Consider the following 17,944-nt stretch of genomic DNA (forward strand, 5'->3'; position numbering starts at 1 on the left):
TTTAAATAATACGTATAATATATATTCACAAAAACAAAATACGCGGAATTTTGTATTTTCTCTATAAAAATATATATATATATATTCTTAAACTTTTTTTTACGTAAATTATTAGATATTTTGTACAAAATATCTACCTTACTTTTAAAAGTTGTAATTTTATTAAATTGTATAAAAAGTAAAAAATATTTTCACCTTAATTTTTTTTTTACCATTGAGATAAATCTAATTATAAGGGTAAGTTTTACGTTACTGATATGTCAAAATTTATGATATAGGTAAATTATAGAGGTATTATTTTCAGCTATATTTAAAAGAAAATAAAAGGCATAAGGTTTATTATTTTACAAAATTAATGCATTTATTTACTGCAATTCCTGTTGACATTCAAGTTTTGGGCCACGTTTCGGATGTTAAGAATATTATTGGGCTTAGATGTCGGCCCACATGTTAAATTGGATTATTTTTACCCAAACCAACTTATATTTATTTTATTTTCATTTTATTTCATACCTATTTTTTATTATAAATTCAACGTTTAAAAACATTTTATTTTTATTAAAAATAAAAATTTAATAAAAAAATTTAGTTGTCTTTTATGTTTAATATTGTTAAAATTTTATTACGGCATAGACTAGGCACTCAATTATTATTATTATTATTATTATATTTTAATTTGGAAATAATCCATGTTAATCAGCCATTGATTGAGATTAGGGCGTGTTAACTGTTAAGCACCCTCTTCCTCCTATTTAATTTTGTTCTAATCCCAACGTTTTTTCTCTTAAAATTAATCAATAATAATCTTTTTTTTTTGTTTTTCTAAAAAAAAAAATATACTTTTTAATCATTCTTATTAATCAGGTTTAATTAATTAAATTAAATTAAATTAATCGTCCGACAAGTCTTATTGAAACTTTAAAAATTTTGAGAGTATTTTTTAGACAAAATAATGATGACTTAATTGAAATAAAATATTGTTAAATATTACTAGGATCGTCTACTTTTAAAAATATAAATTTTAATAAAGAAAACTTTTGAGATCTTCGTTATATTTTATCACAAACACTTTATTTATAATTTAATTAAAATAATGAATAATTTTTTATCTCCAACCCCACATGATCATAATTGGGTAATAAAACTCATTATCTCTATTATAGACTTCCTACCTTATTTTAAAAAGATTTTTGTCACCCTTTTAAAATTTAAATTAAATTTAAAATATAAAAAATTTATAATGTCTAAAATAAAATTTTAACCATAGTAAATTGAACGTAAAGAAAAGTAAATAAATAAATTGCGAAATCATGAAACTTTTATCGATCTTTTTTCGCATGTTTATGTCAATGTCACGTAGCACATAGAAAAGCAGCAAATATATTAATTATGAAAATAATCTCTAACTACTTTAAATCTCAATTTTAATTTAAATAATAAACATCTTTTTAACACAAAATATATATATATATTTATTTATTTATCTATTATTTAATTTTCTACAAAAAGGACAAAGAAAATTATTGAGCCGGATAACGTACAAATTAGTCAATTCCATCAATAGTTGTTTCCAATAATTATTTTAGCATTTTTCTATACCATTATTTTTGTCTCACTATAATTTTAAATATAATAAATTCATTTTCAATGTTAAAATAAATGTTCACATTAAATATATAATATAGATGATCTCGAATGTGTAGCATAGTTCACAAGTCACGTCTGTGATGTCTTGTCACGTTTTTATCGATTAATATTTTAGTTGTATTATGATATTTTCATAATTATTATTTTTTTAATATAAAAATTTAATTTATTGTTATAAAAAAAGAATAAAATAAAACTAAGAAAAGATATAATTAAAAAGATGTTTTATGAAATAATAATAACATAATAAAATATAAACGTTGAAGGATTAGTCTAATTGATCAATTAATTAATTAATTAATTAGAGACGTTTCATTTGGGAGATTCGGGCGTGGGGCCCACAAAGGATACGGTTCCCTTTTTTGTTTTTTTTTTCTTTTAAAATTTTATTATTATTGTTTTTTTGAAAGTGGGCCATGGGCCGGTCAATGCGGAGGCTCAGCCCAGAACTTGAGATCTATGGTTTTTATATAATATTAATATAATTCGTCATTGCCACCCCCACGCGCGCGTGAGATTCAGGTGTTGGAAAATGGGCAGAGATTTTAATTATTGATTTATTCCTTTAATTCCCAAAATTCAAATTTATAATTTTTTTAATCAATTTTCTAATTTTTATTGAAAAGTTTATAAAAAACATAGACTTAATATTCATGGTAATTGATTTTTTATAAAAATAGAAATAAAAATTCTCCACTACTTTAAATTAAAACATCTCAATTTTTAATATATATTTAATAGGAATATACCTACTTTAAAAAAAAAAATTGTAATTTTTATTAATAACATTTTTAATGTTATTTTATAAATATTGGATATCTTTTATAGGTGGGGGCGCGTGGAGCGTGGCTTACTAGGGAGCGAGTGGTGATAAGTAAAGGACGAATTGCCCCGCAATTCGTGCGCCTTCAACTTTTCTTTATTACAAACGATGCACCGACTGACTGTCACGGCACGTGCGCACGTGATAAGTTCTCCCCCCCCCCCCCCCCCCAACAATTAATTAGTTAATTAATTAATTAATTAAGTTTTTTTTTTCTCAGTAATAATTTACCCCTAATGTATGTTTTCTGCCACTTTTCCTTTTTGATAAGCGCACCCCATCCGTCCCCTTGAAGCAAAATGACCATATTACCCTTTTGTCTCTTTCTCTCTCTTCCTTTTTAGAAGTTATCATTTTGTTTTAGCCTATAATTTCAATAATAAAGTTTTGGATTTGGGGAAATGAATCAAACTTTATTAACTTAAATCATATTTTATCTTAATCCCTAATCCAATTATTGTAACAACACTTCAAAAGTATCATTTCATATAATAAAAATAATATCCATTTAATTAAACTTTTATCCATATATATTTTTTTTTTTTAATAATAATGATAGATTGAATTTGAAAATGTTACGTGCTGATATTATAATTTTGTTTTTTATTCGACAAGATATGACATCCTAATCTCATCATTCGTTTTATCAAGTGGAAACCTTTTGACATGCAAGACATTACGATAATATATGTTGATAACCACTTTCGATAAAACATCATTCGAAGTGAACCCAAATTTTTTAATTACATGGAGAATATCTCGGATGGTTAGGTTTAAAATGGAAATGAATGTCCAACTCTATTGTATCTGATTATTATTTTCGATCAAATGAGTTAGTGGGTTGAATTTTTTTCGAGAATTAATTTTATAAGTTAAAATTGACGTGTCTAATATAGTTAGCGTGTCTAGTAAGATACCCATTTATTTATTTAGTGTAATGCGAAAAAAAAAATTAAAGAGGTAATTAAAAAAAATTAAACTTCAAAAAGGCTAAATAGAGTAGTACGAAATTCAAAGAATTTATAATTTTGACTAACTTTATTTAATATTATAAAAACTAAAGCTATTAAAGTCGCATATTATAATAGGAAGGGCAAAATTGGAATTTCACATAGGAATTATGAGAAATTAAGAAAGTGAGGAGGGTAGTGGAGGACTTGAATGAAGAAAAGCCGTACAAATATGACATAATTACCCCTGCGGATTCGTACAAATTAAAGGGAAAAAAAAAGGAGAAAAAACTGACATAATAGGAACATGATAATGTGATAATAATGTATTAAAAATTTGGAGAAAAAGAAAAAAAAAAAATTAGCAATTCAGAGATTAAGCGTCCTCTTTTGACTGCAAAGATTCTGTGTGCCAAATTTTATTAATTATTATTAATATCCGCTATAAATATTAAATATTTTTAATTTTTTATAATAATACAACTATAAATCGACCCAATTTTTTATTTTTAAAAAATTTAGTCCAATTCAAACGAAAAAAATCCTGAATTGGTTGGATTCTCGGGTTATATAAACACCCCGACTTCTCACCAAACATATTCTATTTTTCGATGCGATTAATATAAATAATTTTTTACATTAAAATAATTATACTTTTTTAAAATAAAATTTATAAGTAAATCAAAAGGGTGAGATGATTTAAATTGATTATATTTAATTATACTTTTATTTTCAAATTAGTCATAATTAAACATATAATTAAGTAGGAGACATCATTTTTTAAATCTTATTATTAAGATAATCTGTTGTTGGATATTTGTGTAGATTTCATACCCAATACATAAAATATTAAATAAATCACAAGCTACTAATTAAATTAAATTTAATTTAATTTATAAAATTATTCATACTTTTCTTTTCTACTTTTAATGATTAATGAAATTGATGAGGGTAGAATGATACAAATCAAAAAAAGGGTACCAATTGAGTTGGAGTTAGTGGGGGGAAGGGTATGTTTGTAAATAATTAAGGTGCAAAATAGTTAAAACGACGTCAATAAATCTAAGTTTGTTCGGTTTATCCTATACACAAAATGCTTATATAAACACCGTGATAGGTGACTTTAGGTGGGTGCTCGTGGCGACCGACCATTGTTGATAGCTGCTTGTGGGTATTTTAGTAGTATGAGGGGTATTTTGGTCATTTTCCATACATAAACAATATTTTTCAACTAAACACTCAAAGATAGTTTTCTAGAGCTTAAAAAGGTAATTTTGAGTAGTTGTAGAACCCTACATGTGACACCTGAATAAAGGAGCGCTCCATGAATGATCAAAAACCCAAAAACCAGATCCGAATGAGAGCGATCTTAATGATAAGATAGCTAAGAAGGGCTTAAAATAATTGAAAGTCACTATTTATACCAATAAGGTACACCTTTCTATTGGGTAGTTCGATCATAAAAATTTCATAGTTAAGCGTATTTTGGTTGACCCAATTTAGAATTGTTCTAAGATACACGTTAACGAGAATAAAATGACGGATAAAAAGTAATAAAGTAAAGTGGGATAGAAATTAAATAATAGGTAAAAGTTGAAAAAGGAAAGTAGATGGAGGCCTTATAATTTTTCACTCAATTGGCAAAACAATAGGACTACTTTCTCCACATCTTTTACCTTGAGCTACAATTTTGGTTCACCCATTACTTACTTCCTTCCACCTAAACAAACCCTACTTTTGTACTCAAAATCTTCCCGGTCCACTTCCACAGCTTTCACACACTTATTAATACTTGCCCAACACTCCAACTTGTATTCAAATGATCTGAAAATCCGACAATAAACTGAAAAGTAGTGTTACTGCACAACTGTACTGTTAAGATTATTATGAAAGACTAACAATATTTGACATTGATAACAGATGTTAGTGATGCACTGTGAGTTGTAAATGTTTGACCTTTGAGCTTGTGAGATCCCACGCTAGTTGGAGAGAGAAACAAAACATTACTTATAAGGGTACGTAACGGATTAAAGCGGACACTATCTGATAACGGTGTGCCTAGACCATTACAAATGGTGTTAGAGAAGTGTGCCAACAAGGACCTTGGCTCCTAAGAAGAGGTCAGTTTATTTCTTATAAGGGTGTGGAAACCGAATAAGTAAAAAACAAAAAAAACCCGAATAGTAAACAACCGAAGAAAGGAGGGAGCAACGATACTCTTTGTAGTAATTCAAAAAGTATACATAAAACAAGACTTAATAGTGTATCATGAGTTCATGCTCCTACACCTTTTGAATCCAAAGATTATGCATATGAAAAGTTAGAACAACATAGCACTAATTTCTTTCCACTCTAATGCTAATCAAAATCAAATGCAGACTAAAAATTCCCAAACAATTTCTCAGCCTACATAGCCAAAGTGGGATTCTTCAAAAAGAGACGAGGTTTTGAAAGGGAAGGAGGAGGAAAAAAACACCCAGATGTTAGAATTTGAGTACTAAAAAGAACAAACCAAAATTTGCCCTCTTCTCTCTCCCCCACAAGCTCAACAATCCCTGTAAATGGGTATGAGGGAGAGGGCTTCAAAAGAGGAAAAAGCTGCCCCACTACCATTTTCCGTAGTTTAGTTACAATCATACAAAAGACCAACCCAAACCCTCTCTCTCTCTCCTTCTTTTCCTTTTTATTGTTTATTTTTTCACCTCTTCACTGTATGTCTCTTAAAGATTACAAAACCTGCTTATTTGGGACAAACAAGAGGAGATAGAAGAAGGGGAGGAGGAAAACCTTAGAAGAAGTTGAAATTAATGGATGAAGAAGAAGTATTCTAGTTTTCTTTTGTGTGGTGGAGAAAACCCTTGAATCAAAAACCAAGATAATACACAGAACTTGGTTTGTTTCAAGGTTTTTTCAGGGGGAGCGAAGAGGGGTCGCATAAAAAGGGCCGCAGTGAGAGACAGAGATGGTGGGCTCAGGATCATCAGACAGGAGCAAAGAAGCTGTTGGGATGATGGCCCTTCATGAGGCCCTCAGAAGCGTCTGTCTCAGTTCAGACTGGACTTACTCTGTTTTCTGGACCATCCGCCCTCGTCCGTATGTTATTCACTCTCTATTTCTCTCTATTTCTCTCTATTTCCCTCTATTTCTCTCTATTTCTCTCTGTTTCTTCCGTTTTGTTTGTTGACCCATTTTTTCTCTAATGGGGTTTCTTCCATTTTCATCAGAAGGGTCAGAGGAGGCAATGGATGCAAAGTTGGGGACGACAATGGCAGCTTGTAAGCCTAACCCTTCATTTTCATTCCTCTGTAAACTGTGGCATTGTTCATGTTCATTTTCTTGCACTGGATTTTGTGAAGGATGTTAATGTGGGAAGATGGGTTTTGCCGTGGGAGAGCTGCAGAGTGCTTGGAGGAGATTGATGGGGATGATCCTGTTAGAAAGGCCTTCAGCAAAATGTCCATTCAATTATATAATTATGGAGAAGGGTGGGTACTGGGTAGGTGTTTGTTTGTTTGTTTGTTTGTTTGTTCGTTTGTTTGGCTGTTTGGTTTGTAGGATTGTTTTATGTTTTGGAGAGGATCATAAGGCTTCTTGTGCTCATGTTCTTGTTTCCTGATTGGATTGATTGATTGATTCGGACAGGCTGATGGGGAAAGTTGCATCAGATAAGTGCCATAAATGGGTTTTCAAAGAACCTACAGAATGCGAGCCAAACATTTCAAATTACTGGCAAAGTTCATTTGATGCTGTATGAGAAACTAAGAACAAGCTAGTTTTTCTGAAAGATTTTGATTATCCCACCTTGTTTTCTTTAGAGTTTTTCCATTTGATCTTAGATATCAGAACTTTGATGGGTTGTTTTTGTTTTCTTTGATTGCTATCTACCTTGCAGCTTCCTCCTGAGTGGACTGATCAGTTTGATTCTGGAATTCAGGTGAGTTTTTGGTCGTTTTCTATGATCTAATCTTCCTATTTTGCTCATTCCTTTGAACCCTTTTGTGTTTGAATCAGACCATTGCTGTTATTCAAGCTGGACATGGCCTCCTTCAGCTTGGTTCCTGCAAGACTGTGAGTTCTTTATCTGTTCTTTCACCCTTACTGTTTGGTTGCTGTTTTTGAACGGTTGATCGTCGTGTTTATACTCGAACGTGCGTATGAGAGTGTTAAGAATAGCAATGTTTGTGTATATTTGTATTCAGATACCAGAAGATCTGCATTTTGTGCTGAGAATGAGGCATACTTTTGAATCTATTGGGTACCGATCTGGTTTTTATTTGAATCAACTCTTTTCTTCAAATAGAAACTCATCTTCTTCTCCAATGGCTTCAAAGCAATCATCCATTCCCCTTCACCCTCCTCCCAATCTCCTCAATTGGGCACAAAGGCCAATTCCATCTCCTCCAACTTCTCTGCTTCCTTCACCCAACTTCCACACTTCGAATAGGCTCGGTTACCTGCAGTCGAAAGACGAGACGCACATGTTTCTGTTGCCACATTCCTCCGAGGCTCGAATGGAAGACGTGATGGGAGATCATGACAATGATATCAAATGGCCTAATGGGTTGTCCTTGTTCAATGCTCTCACGGGACGAGCCGATGATGCTAAGCTTTTGTTTAATCCAGAGAGCTTAGGAACCAAACCTGATCAAACTCACCTCCCTTTGATTCATGAACCGAATAACGCGAACCCGAACTCGGATCCTATGCACAACACGAATGGAGGTAACCCGAACGAGTTCTTGAGCTTAGACAGCCAATCTGAGAGTGCTAGGAAGATGGAAAACAAGTTCAAGAGAAGCTTTACCTTGCCTGCAAGAATGAGTTCATCTTCATCTTCGACTTCGCTCGACCACCATCCACATCAATCAGTCGAATATCGTAACTCGGAGCAGGCGGGTATGTACCCGGACATAATGGAGACATACTTGGAATGAAGTTGGAAGAAAAGAAAGGGCTGCTAGTTCAGTAGAAACATAGTGTTCTAAGTTTGTATTTAGGCAAAGCTTTCTGGTTTTCCTTTGTTTGGTGTTTTGCTCATTCTATCCAGTTTGTGATTCTGCTATTGCCTTTAAATTTCAGTTAGTTTCACTTGGATGTTCATTTCTTTGTAGTTTCATCTCATCTCAATACATATGCCTTTCTTTCGGTTTCTGTAACAACCGCTCAAACTAACAAATATTGTCCGTTTTGACCCGTTACATATTGCTGTCAGCCTTACAGACATTGTCTGAGGTTTCTATAAAGAAATGTTTACATATTGCTGTCAGCCTTACAGACCCGTTACATATTGCTGTCAGCCTTAAAACGCATTTGCTGTCAGCCTTAAAACGCATCTACTAGTGTGAGACAGTTTCTATAACAGCTCAAGTCTACAACTAACAGACATTGTCTGAGGTTTCTATAAAGAAATGTTTCGTTTCACTCTCCAACTAACTTGTGATTTCACAACTTATACAATAACAATTATACATAACAATCAACTGAAAGCCCGACAAAACTTAATATTTTCAAATGGGGTTTTGTTTTTGCATATTTCTAGTTTGACCAACAAATAAGGCGAACCTACACGATACTTTTAATCGGGTGGGGTGTAATCTACGGCATTTCATTGTTTTTTCGTCTAAAAGACACCGTTTGCTGACACGAGTATAATTTAATTGGTAATTTTAGAGGGACAGTGTCCAAAAAGTTTGACTTAGTCAAAGCTTAGCATATAATAAGGAACATGTCTCCCATTGTGATTCAACTTTTATGTCAAATATGTCTTTTCAATTAAATAATATAGCTAAATAAATTTTGTCAATATACATTAAAATTTCAAAGTTTTTGAATTATTCAGATCTCTTTTGACAATTATTTATTTAATTTTTTTTGGGGTCAAAATTCAAAGGGATTCTTGGATTTCACAAATTTGTTTTTAATTTTATAAAATACATTTTTTTTTCTTTATTTCTTTATTTTCTTTTATTACAAAAATTCCACCTTATTATAAGATCCATTTAGATATAAAAATGGACAATTTTTTTTACATTTTTTTCAATAATAATAAAAAAAGATTAAATTACAAATTCAGTCTTAAAAAATGTTTAATACATCCCTACGTTTTAACCTTTGTTTAATAAGTTCATGAACTTAAAACTTGATAAGTATTGGTCATATTAAATATTTTTAAAATTAATTTGGATCTTAAATTTAATGTTTAATAAATTTATAATTTTTTTAAAATGGGAAAGACTATTTCACCCTCCATGACAGAATGATTGGGTTTTGTTTTTGGACAGTAAATAGTAAATAAAAAGTTGTAATTTTTTTTTTACAGTAGATGATGAGTTTTTTTTTTTTTTTTTTTTTTTTTTTTTTTTTTTTTTTAATTATTTTTTTAGGCCCAAGCTATTCTCTAGCTGTGTGTGCTGTCCATGTAATTAAAAAAAAAAAAAAAAAAAAAAAAAAAAAAAAAAAGAGACAGACAACATTAGTAATTTTGATGGGTCCTAAACCTATATTCTACCAGTAGCCGTCTCTAATGGAAGCTTCTCCTTCAAGTTCTTCATGAAAAATATCTTATTTATTTATTTTTAAAAAACAAAGAGATTTAATGGCCCAAATTTGAGATTGCAATGTTAATGGACTTTGAAGTTTGATTTTTAAGGAATTTGTTTGTTTTTTTTTTTGGAACAAAAATGTTTTTAGTGTTAAGTTGTAGATTGTAACGGCCTAGATCCACCGTTAGGAGATATTGTCTTTTTGGGCATTAAAACGCGTCTGTTAGGAGAAGGTTTCAACGTCATTATAAATGATGTTTTGTTCTCCTCCCAACTAATGTGGGACATCACAATCTACCCCTTTCGGGACCCAGCGTTCTTGCTGACACTCGTCCCTTTCACCAATCAATGTGGGACTGCTATCAAATCCACCCCCTTCGGAGCCCAGCGTTCTTACTAGCACACCGCCTCGTGTCTACCCCCCTTCGGGGAACAGCGAGAAGGTTGGCACATTGTCCGGTGTTTTTGACTTTGATACCAACTGTAACGACCCGAAATTTTTTACTTAATTTAAGGTTGCTACGGTATACATATCATAAATATGAATGCGAAAATACTTAATTACTTTTATAAAACATAAACTTCAGCTTAAAACACAACCATGGACTTACGTATTTTGAAAACATATTTAAAACGACACAACAAAAGACTAAATAAAATAAATAAAAATTTAAATTAAAAACATCATATTCTAGCCTAAGATTAAGAAAATAAATGCGACTACACTATGCATGTGTCATGGTCTCGAGTTACGATGTCATCGTCAGCCGTACAAGAATACCTTATCTTAACATAAAATAAAGGTAGCACATGGTTTGAGTATTTTAAGGGATTTGACTTACTAATTATCTTCAACTTACTATTATTTTTAATATATAATTTAACAAAAATATATTTAATTTATAAAGTGGAATATTAATTTTTTCAATATTAAAATTTCAGATATGATGAAAAACATTAAAAAAAAAAAAATTAATTTTATAAAACGATGAGAGGGTTCAATCATTACCAAGAAATTAAATAGTGTTCCAAAGAAATTTTGGTATTGTTGGATTGTAAACTCATCGATCTCTCTGAAATACAACATTAAAAAACATGAGATTATTATTTTGGAATGATTTCGTAATTGATTCCAAACCGATTCATTAAGCCTTGAAATCTCATTCCATAAACTCATCATCAACATCATTACCAAAGCAGAGAGATGGAGAGATCATCAGATCATTTCAACAAACGCCAAGAACAACAATGCAGAAAAGAAAATTCCAGAAATCAAGAGATGAAAACCGGATGAATCAGCGAGCAAAACAGCCATAATCCTCAAGAAATTAAATAAATAAATTCATATCAATAATTCAATAACTCTTCGGTTTCGTCAATTTCGTCTTCCTCATCACAATCTCATCCTTTCTCGATGGTTCGATCGCATGGCATTCTTTACAAACCAGAATAATCCACCGGAAAACCTTCCTTCCGAACCACATATTCTTCTTCTTCTTCTTCTTCTTCTTCTTTTTCTTCTTCCTCGCCGTCGTCTTCTCTGTTCGCTTTTTGTTCCGCCTCAAATCCGATTTTCCCCCAATTTTCTCCACGGCCTTCTTCCTCCTCGAATTCTCCCGGCTCAGCGTCGTCGGAACCGGAACCGACGCGATGAACTGCCATCTCTGAGACGATCCGTACACTTGAGCGGAAACAGAAGATTTCGGAGATTTCTTCTGATGCGAAGAGAATCTGGAGGATCTGTCGACATTATTACTTTCGCTCGAACTCGTCCTCGCGCTAGTACTGCTACCGCAACTGCTACTGCTCCTACTATTAGTGCTATTACTCCGCGACGACATGATCGAGTCCTTACTCCCGACGCTACTCGTCCGATCGACAGCGTAAACACCAATCGGTTGCGGCGGAAAAGAATGAGGCAAAAGACGACCGTTCACGAACAGATGATCCGCCGGCGAGTTGTTGAAAGTGGAAGGAGAATCAGGAGTAATGGATCCGAATTCGAAATCGGAATCCTGATCCTGATCCTGAACAGGAGTGCTCGGGAACGAGAAGATCTCGCCGGAGGAGCTCTGTTCCCGGCGAGACTCCATCGGTAAGGGTAAAATTGTGAATTAATTTTTATTCTTCCTTTCTATGAGTTCATTTGGTTTGCATGAAATTGGTTTGCACACAAGATGTGTGATATATATATATATATATTGGGAAGGGTAGAGATCCGATGCGGTGAGGAGGATGTAGAGGGTACACGTGGAAGGATCTAGAGCGTTGAATGAAGAAGATAGTGATGTGAATGATGGAGATGTGGTGGCCAAAGTGAGGGTTTAAAGAGGAAGCAATGAGGATGAGTGGTGGGGAAGGGGAGACAAGAAGTCTAATATATGTCTATAAGAAGTTTTGATGATGAGTCATCACTAGGTCAAACTCTTCCCAATCAATCATCCTTCTTCGATCTATGAGGACGGGATTACAGAATAGGTTTGACATCTTAAGTTCGAGTTTATCGAGCATTAAGCAGACTTGAATACTCGGGTTTCTATTTCAGGGTTTAGGGTTGGCCTCTTAAGTATCGTCATTAGTCTCACAGTTTTAAGGAGTAGTTTCCACACCCTTCTAAGAAATGCTTATGTGATGTCCCACATTGGTTGGGGAGGAGAACAAAACACCCTTTATAAGGGTGTGGAAATCTTCCCCTAACAGACGTGTTTTAAAGTCGTGAGGGGCAAAACACCCTTTATAAGGGTGTGTAAACCTTCCCTAACAGACGTGTTTTAAAGTCGTGAGGGGAAGCCCAAAAGGGAAAGTCCTTTCCCAAAGAGGATAATATCTGCTAGCGGTGGATCTGGATCAACAGACGTGTTTTAAAGTCGTGAGGGGAAGCCCAAAAGGGAAAGTCCTTTCCCAAAGAGGATAATATTTGTTAGGTCGTTACAGCTTCAACCCCATTTTCAATCAATGTGAGATCTCACAATCCAAGGTCAAGGGAAGCCCAAAAGGTAGCTTCAACCCCATTTTCAATCAACGTGAGATCTCACAATCCAAGGTCAGGGGAAGCCCAAAAGGGAAAGTCCTTTCCCAAAGAGGATAATATCTGCTAGCGGTGGATGGTCGTTACAGCTTCAACCCCATTTTCAATCAATGTGAGATCTCACAATCCAAGGTCGTTACAGCTTCAAACCCATTTCCAATCAATGTGAGATCTCACAATCCAACTCTCTTGATGGCCAACAAAGCTAGTCACCGACGGTGCAGACACTAATCAAAGTATAGCTAGACCCTCACATAACAGACTAAAGCAGATAATATATATTAGCGGTGGGAGATAGTGGAGAATTAGATAGATATGATGTTAGGAATGAAAAAGAATCCAATATAGCTTTAATGTTTGACCCACATGTTTGTTTCACTAAGTACACAACTCCCAATAAAATTCCCTCTTTTAATAAACACCAAAGTAAAGCAAGCTTAAAGGGTGGGAGGCCTTTAGTTTAAGGGGCTAGAGGAGGAGAGGAGAAGTGGACCAAGGGCACTCAAGTAATGGCATATTGGAGTGTTGGGGCTTTTACAAACCCAATCAATGAGGCTTGGAAACCCTCACTTCAAAGACTTCAAATAATAATTGGGTTCAGTTTCATTACTTGCATAAACAATGGGACAAAGCAAGAGTTTCAAATATAAGTTTGTCTCCCATATGCCTTTCCAAGCTTCAACCCTAATCAATATCATGACCACACCCTATGCCTTGGGGACCATTCCTAATTCCTATCCTCCACAAATTCATTTCTTTTTCCGAAAAAACGTCTAAAACGTTCCACCCTGCATATGCACACTTCCAATAATTTACACGAGACAATCACATGGTCCTAAAGTAATTACCATACAGTTTGAACTTTAACCCTCCATTTTTTTTATTAGATTATAGGTTTACTTTTTGAACTTTTAATTTTGTGTTTGATAAATTCTCGATGTATTCAATATTTTTTAGACTTCGACATGTTCATTTAACCCATGGAAACCTATCTCGTCCTGCAACGACCCAGATCCACCGTTAGCAGATATTGTCCTTTTTCGGCTTCCCTTCAAGGGTTTAAAACGCGTTTGCTAAGGAAAGGTTTTCACACCCTTATAAATGGTGTTTTGTTCTCCCCCAACCAACATGGGACATCACATGTCCCCTCTTAAAAATTATGCTGATTGAACATTTATTATATTTTTGTTTATGAAATATTATTCTTTACATTTTTTTTAATAGAAATTATCTATTAAAAAATTATATGACACTCTTGTCTATATCACAGGAAATTCGATCCTCACAATTTTTTTTTTTTTGTGGGAATCTTTGTTTCAATTTCACGAAAATAAATAGAAATTTTCACAATAAGGTAGATTAGAACATGGACGGGGTCTCACCTTGCCCTGTGAACATATGGACATCTCTAGTCACTGACATATACAAAATCAGGATCCTATTAAACCCGAGTTTCAATTTCATATTTGTTAATATTAAAAAATGTCAAATATGTATATATATATATTCGATATAAAAATTGAAACTTTATAGGATTTTTTTACCGAGGATTAAATTTGTAATTTACCCATACATAGTAGTTTAATTGATTTGGCTTGGTTAATACTCTTTATTTAAAATCAAGTGGTTAGGGGTGAATAAATAGTAATTTTAATTTAGTATAAAGTTTTATGAAAGTACCTCTCTTGTTTTATTTATCATAACATTATTCTTGCTTATGTGGTTGGCAGAGAGAAAAGCAGCACTCAATTTAGTAATTATAAAACTTGAGTGCATTAAATGCAATTTTTTTTTTCTTTACAAAATTGCTAATTGGTCCTTTTTGGGGGCTCAAAATGTCATGTGGAGAAATTAAAAAAAAAAAAAAAAAAGAATAAGTGTAGTTAGAGTGATCATAAAGCCTGTCCCAAGATGATTTTTTTACAAGCATATGCTTTATCCTTTAACTAAAATAAAATATGTGTTGTAACTATTAGAAATGATGTTTAACGGACGGGAACATGAATGACTTTTTCGTAGGAGCAACGATTTGCTCATTGGAACGAGGATCATAGGTCTAGGCATTTGGATCGATCAATTCTGTCCAGAAACGACCAAGAACTCGAAGTAAGATTGTGGGTATTTAGACTTGGATTATCTTCAAGATCCTAGAGTTATTGTTGATATTAAGTTCTAATATTTGAAAAATGATAATCTTCTTGTCAAAATCCAACGTTTCAATGTGTTTATTACAGTCTACCTTTGAATTGTTGGTTTCAATGTGTTTATTACAGTCTACCTTTGAAGTGTTGGGTATGAGGTCTATCACTCCAATGAAGAAATTACAATTTGTTTCGAGTTAAGAATTGTAAAAATAATCCAATGTTAGAATATATATAGCACTCTATTGTTTATTGTTGTGTGATTACAATGGACGACGTTTTTGTTGTGCACTGAAAGCAGAATAAATGTACTCACAACACCAATAAACGAAATTACACAAAGAGACACCAGGATATTTAAGTGGCTCGGAGAGAAGAAGTTCCTCTACATCCACGAGTAGCCACCCATCACTAATAATCAAAGTGTTATGAGTGAATACTTCCGTATCATACTACAAAAACTCTCTATCCAACTCTCACCAATCACTTCCCTATCAGACTACAAAGACTCTGACCAATCAGACTACAAAGACTCCGACTAATATGTCACTCAATGTGACACAAAACTCTCTCAAATTCCAATTGTTTTAAACTTCATCTCTAGGGTCAAGGGGCTAAACCAAGCTCCTTGTGAGCTGGTCTTTCATGTATGGGGGAACCCAAATAGATTCAGCTATGAATTTCACTCCCTTTCTGGGTCTTGAAATCCTTCAAAAACAAAGCTATGCATGCTAAATTTTAAGTACAAACATCAGTCTACATTCAAAACACATAACAAGAAAGCTAAGAACATAATGAACATGAAGAATCAAAACGAGCATGTTTTGAGACTCCCCATTTCCTCCATGCTTCTGTAACTCACTAGTGTCCATCACATTCTCATTTGCCTCTGCAATCACCGTCTCCTTCACCTTCTCCGCCTTCCCTGTCGCCGCATCATACGCCCTCTCTTCTCTACTTTCTGCCCCTCCTCCCATCGTCTCCGTCGCTGGTGCCGCCGATTCTACATTACTACCCACCCTTCTCATGTAGGAAAGGTAAGATGCGGCGGCGTTGAAACAGAGGGTTTGAGATGGACAACGCAATGGACCTGATGAAGGACCCCATTTTTGGACCCATGTAGGATTGGTATGAATCGGTGGGCTTTTCTTGGCTTTAGGGATTGGGCTTTTATGAACACAATTTTTAACCAACGTGGACGTTTTTTTCTGCCACACGTTCGGCCTCACCAAAATGTAACCTCATTTCACCTACACGTGTGTCTAATACGTGGCTTTTACTTTCTTAAATTAAATTAAATATCCTAAATTCAAAATTATCCATTCTAAAATACTTTCACATCAATTTCATTTAAAATATATATAAAAAAAGATCGGTTAATTCTTACCGGCTTGTAAGAGTGTGAAAATCCCTTTCTAAGCCAAAAAAGAAAGTAAAAAAAAAAACAATATCTACTAGCAGTAACTTAGGTGGTTACAAATAGTATTAGAGTCAGACATTGAGCTGTGTGCCAACGAAGATGCTGGACCTCAAAAAGGTGGATTGTGAGATCCAATATTACTTATTTTGGATGATAGAAGTCCCACATCGGCTAATTTAGGAAATGATTATGGGTTTATAAACAAAGAATACTCTCTTCATTAGTATGAGGCCTTTTGGTAAGCCCAGGGCCATGATCATACCATTATGGAGAGTCGTGTTCGTCTAACATGGTATCAGAGGCATGCCTTAAACGTAGTCATGTCAATAGATTGGTAACAAAGGACTCCAAAAGAAAAGACTCCTTGAACTAATGAGTCTTGCCTCGATTAAGGGGAGACGTACTTTGTTCGGGTATGAGACCTTTTGAGGAAGCCCCATGAGAGCTTATGTTCAAAATGAACAATATCATACCATTGTGGAGAGTCTCGTCTTCGTCTAACTCTTATAAGAGTATAAAAACTCTTCTTTAATAGACGTGTCGTCTATATAGAAAAATGGGAAATGGGAAATGGGGACAAGAAATCACATGGGCAGCTTTAAGTTTGTCAAAAAAAGTGGTACAAATAAAGATGCCAATTTGTCAAACAATATTATAAATGCCAACATTGTGTTTGATGGGACAATTAGGGTTCGTTCATTTGGTTTTTTTTCTTTTATTTTCACAAAATTTTAAACATTCATTTTTCTATCTATTTTGGAATTTACTCATCTCTCATCTTTTTAAATGATTCTTTGAATCAATTTCATGACAACGTCTGAACACTTATGCTCGATTGTGAAACTATTAGTTGAATGTTTGTTGGTGTATTACTCAGACCAGAGCTATATAACAACATGATCTCCCTTGAACTTTGTTTAATATATTTGACGATCCTCCATAATATATACTCTAGTTGTTTCAAGAGTCTCAACTAGTTGAATTGTAACCGTTTGAGAACACGGCTAGCCGATATTGTTTACTTTAGCCTGTTATATATTACCGTTAGCCTCACAGTTTTAAAACGTGTCTCCAGCCAATTGTGAGGTCCCACATCGGTTGGACAGGGGAACTAAGCATTCCTTATAAGGGTATGAAAACTTCTTCCTAATAAACGCATTTTAAAATCGTGAAGCTAACAACGATACATAACAGACTAAAGCAAACAATATCTACTAGTGTTGGCCTCGAGCGAGCTTAGACAGTTAGTAACAAAACAAAGAAACCTATCAAGAATTGACATATACTATTGACCAAAAGGTTAGAGGTTCAAATTTTTCGTTCGATTAATAATAATATTGATAGCCAGGTGCGAGAAAGTAATGGAAAGGGTACCCAACTTTTGCATCCCATT

The 17,944-nt window shown here is 33.6% G+C and overlaps 2 protein-coding genes across 2 annotated transcripts; one reads left to right on the top strand and one right to left on the bottom strand.

The window, feature by feature from the left end:
- Positions 1–6,023: 6,023 nt before the first annotated feature.
- On the top strand, positions 6,024–8,571 carry LOC111789251 (protein RICE SALT SENSITIVE 3). Its single transcript, XM_023669967.2, has 7 exons — positions 6,024–6,513; positions 6,645–6,695; positions 6,777–6,905; positions 7,063–7,168; positions 7,313–7,354; positions 7,432–7,488; positions 7,620–8,571. The coding sequence occupies exons 1-7, from the start codon at positions 6,383–6,385 to the stop codon at positions 8,352–8,354; spliced, it is 1,251 nt and encodes a 416-aa protein (XP_023525735.2). The 5' UTR covers positions 6,024–6,382; the 3' UTR covers positions 8,355–8,571.
- Positions 8,572–11,167: 2,596 nt separating this feature from the next.
- LOC111788964 (uncharacterized) lies at positions 11,168–12,121 on the bottom strand. Its single transcript, XM_023669568.2, has one exon. It carries the CDS (start codon positions 12,053–12,055, stop codon positions 11,318–11,320), a length of 738 nt encoding a protein of 245 aa, XP_023525336.2. The 5' UTR covers positions 12,056–12,121; the 3' UTR covers positions 11,168–11,317.
- Between the last annotated feature and the right edge of the window lie 5,823 nt (positions 12,122–17,944).

This window comes from Cucurbita pepo, chromosome 2 (assembly GCF_057944985.1).
Source record: "Cucurbita pepo subsp. pepo isolate OVF chromosome 2, ASM5794498v1, whole genome shotgun sequence".
In the NCBI taxonomy this organism is placed as follows: domain Eukaryota; kingdom Viridiplantae; phylum Streptophyta; class Magnoliopsida; order Cucurbitales; family Cucurbitaceae; genus Cucurbita; species Cucurbita pepo.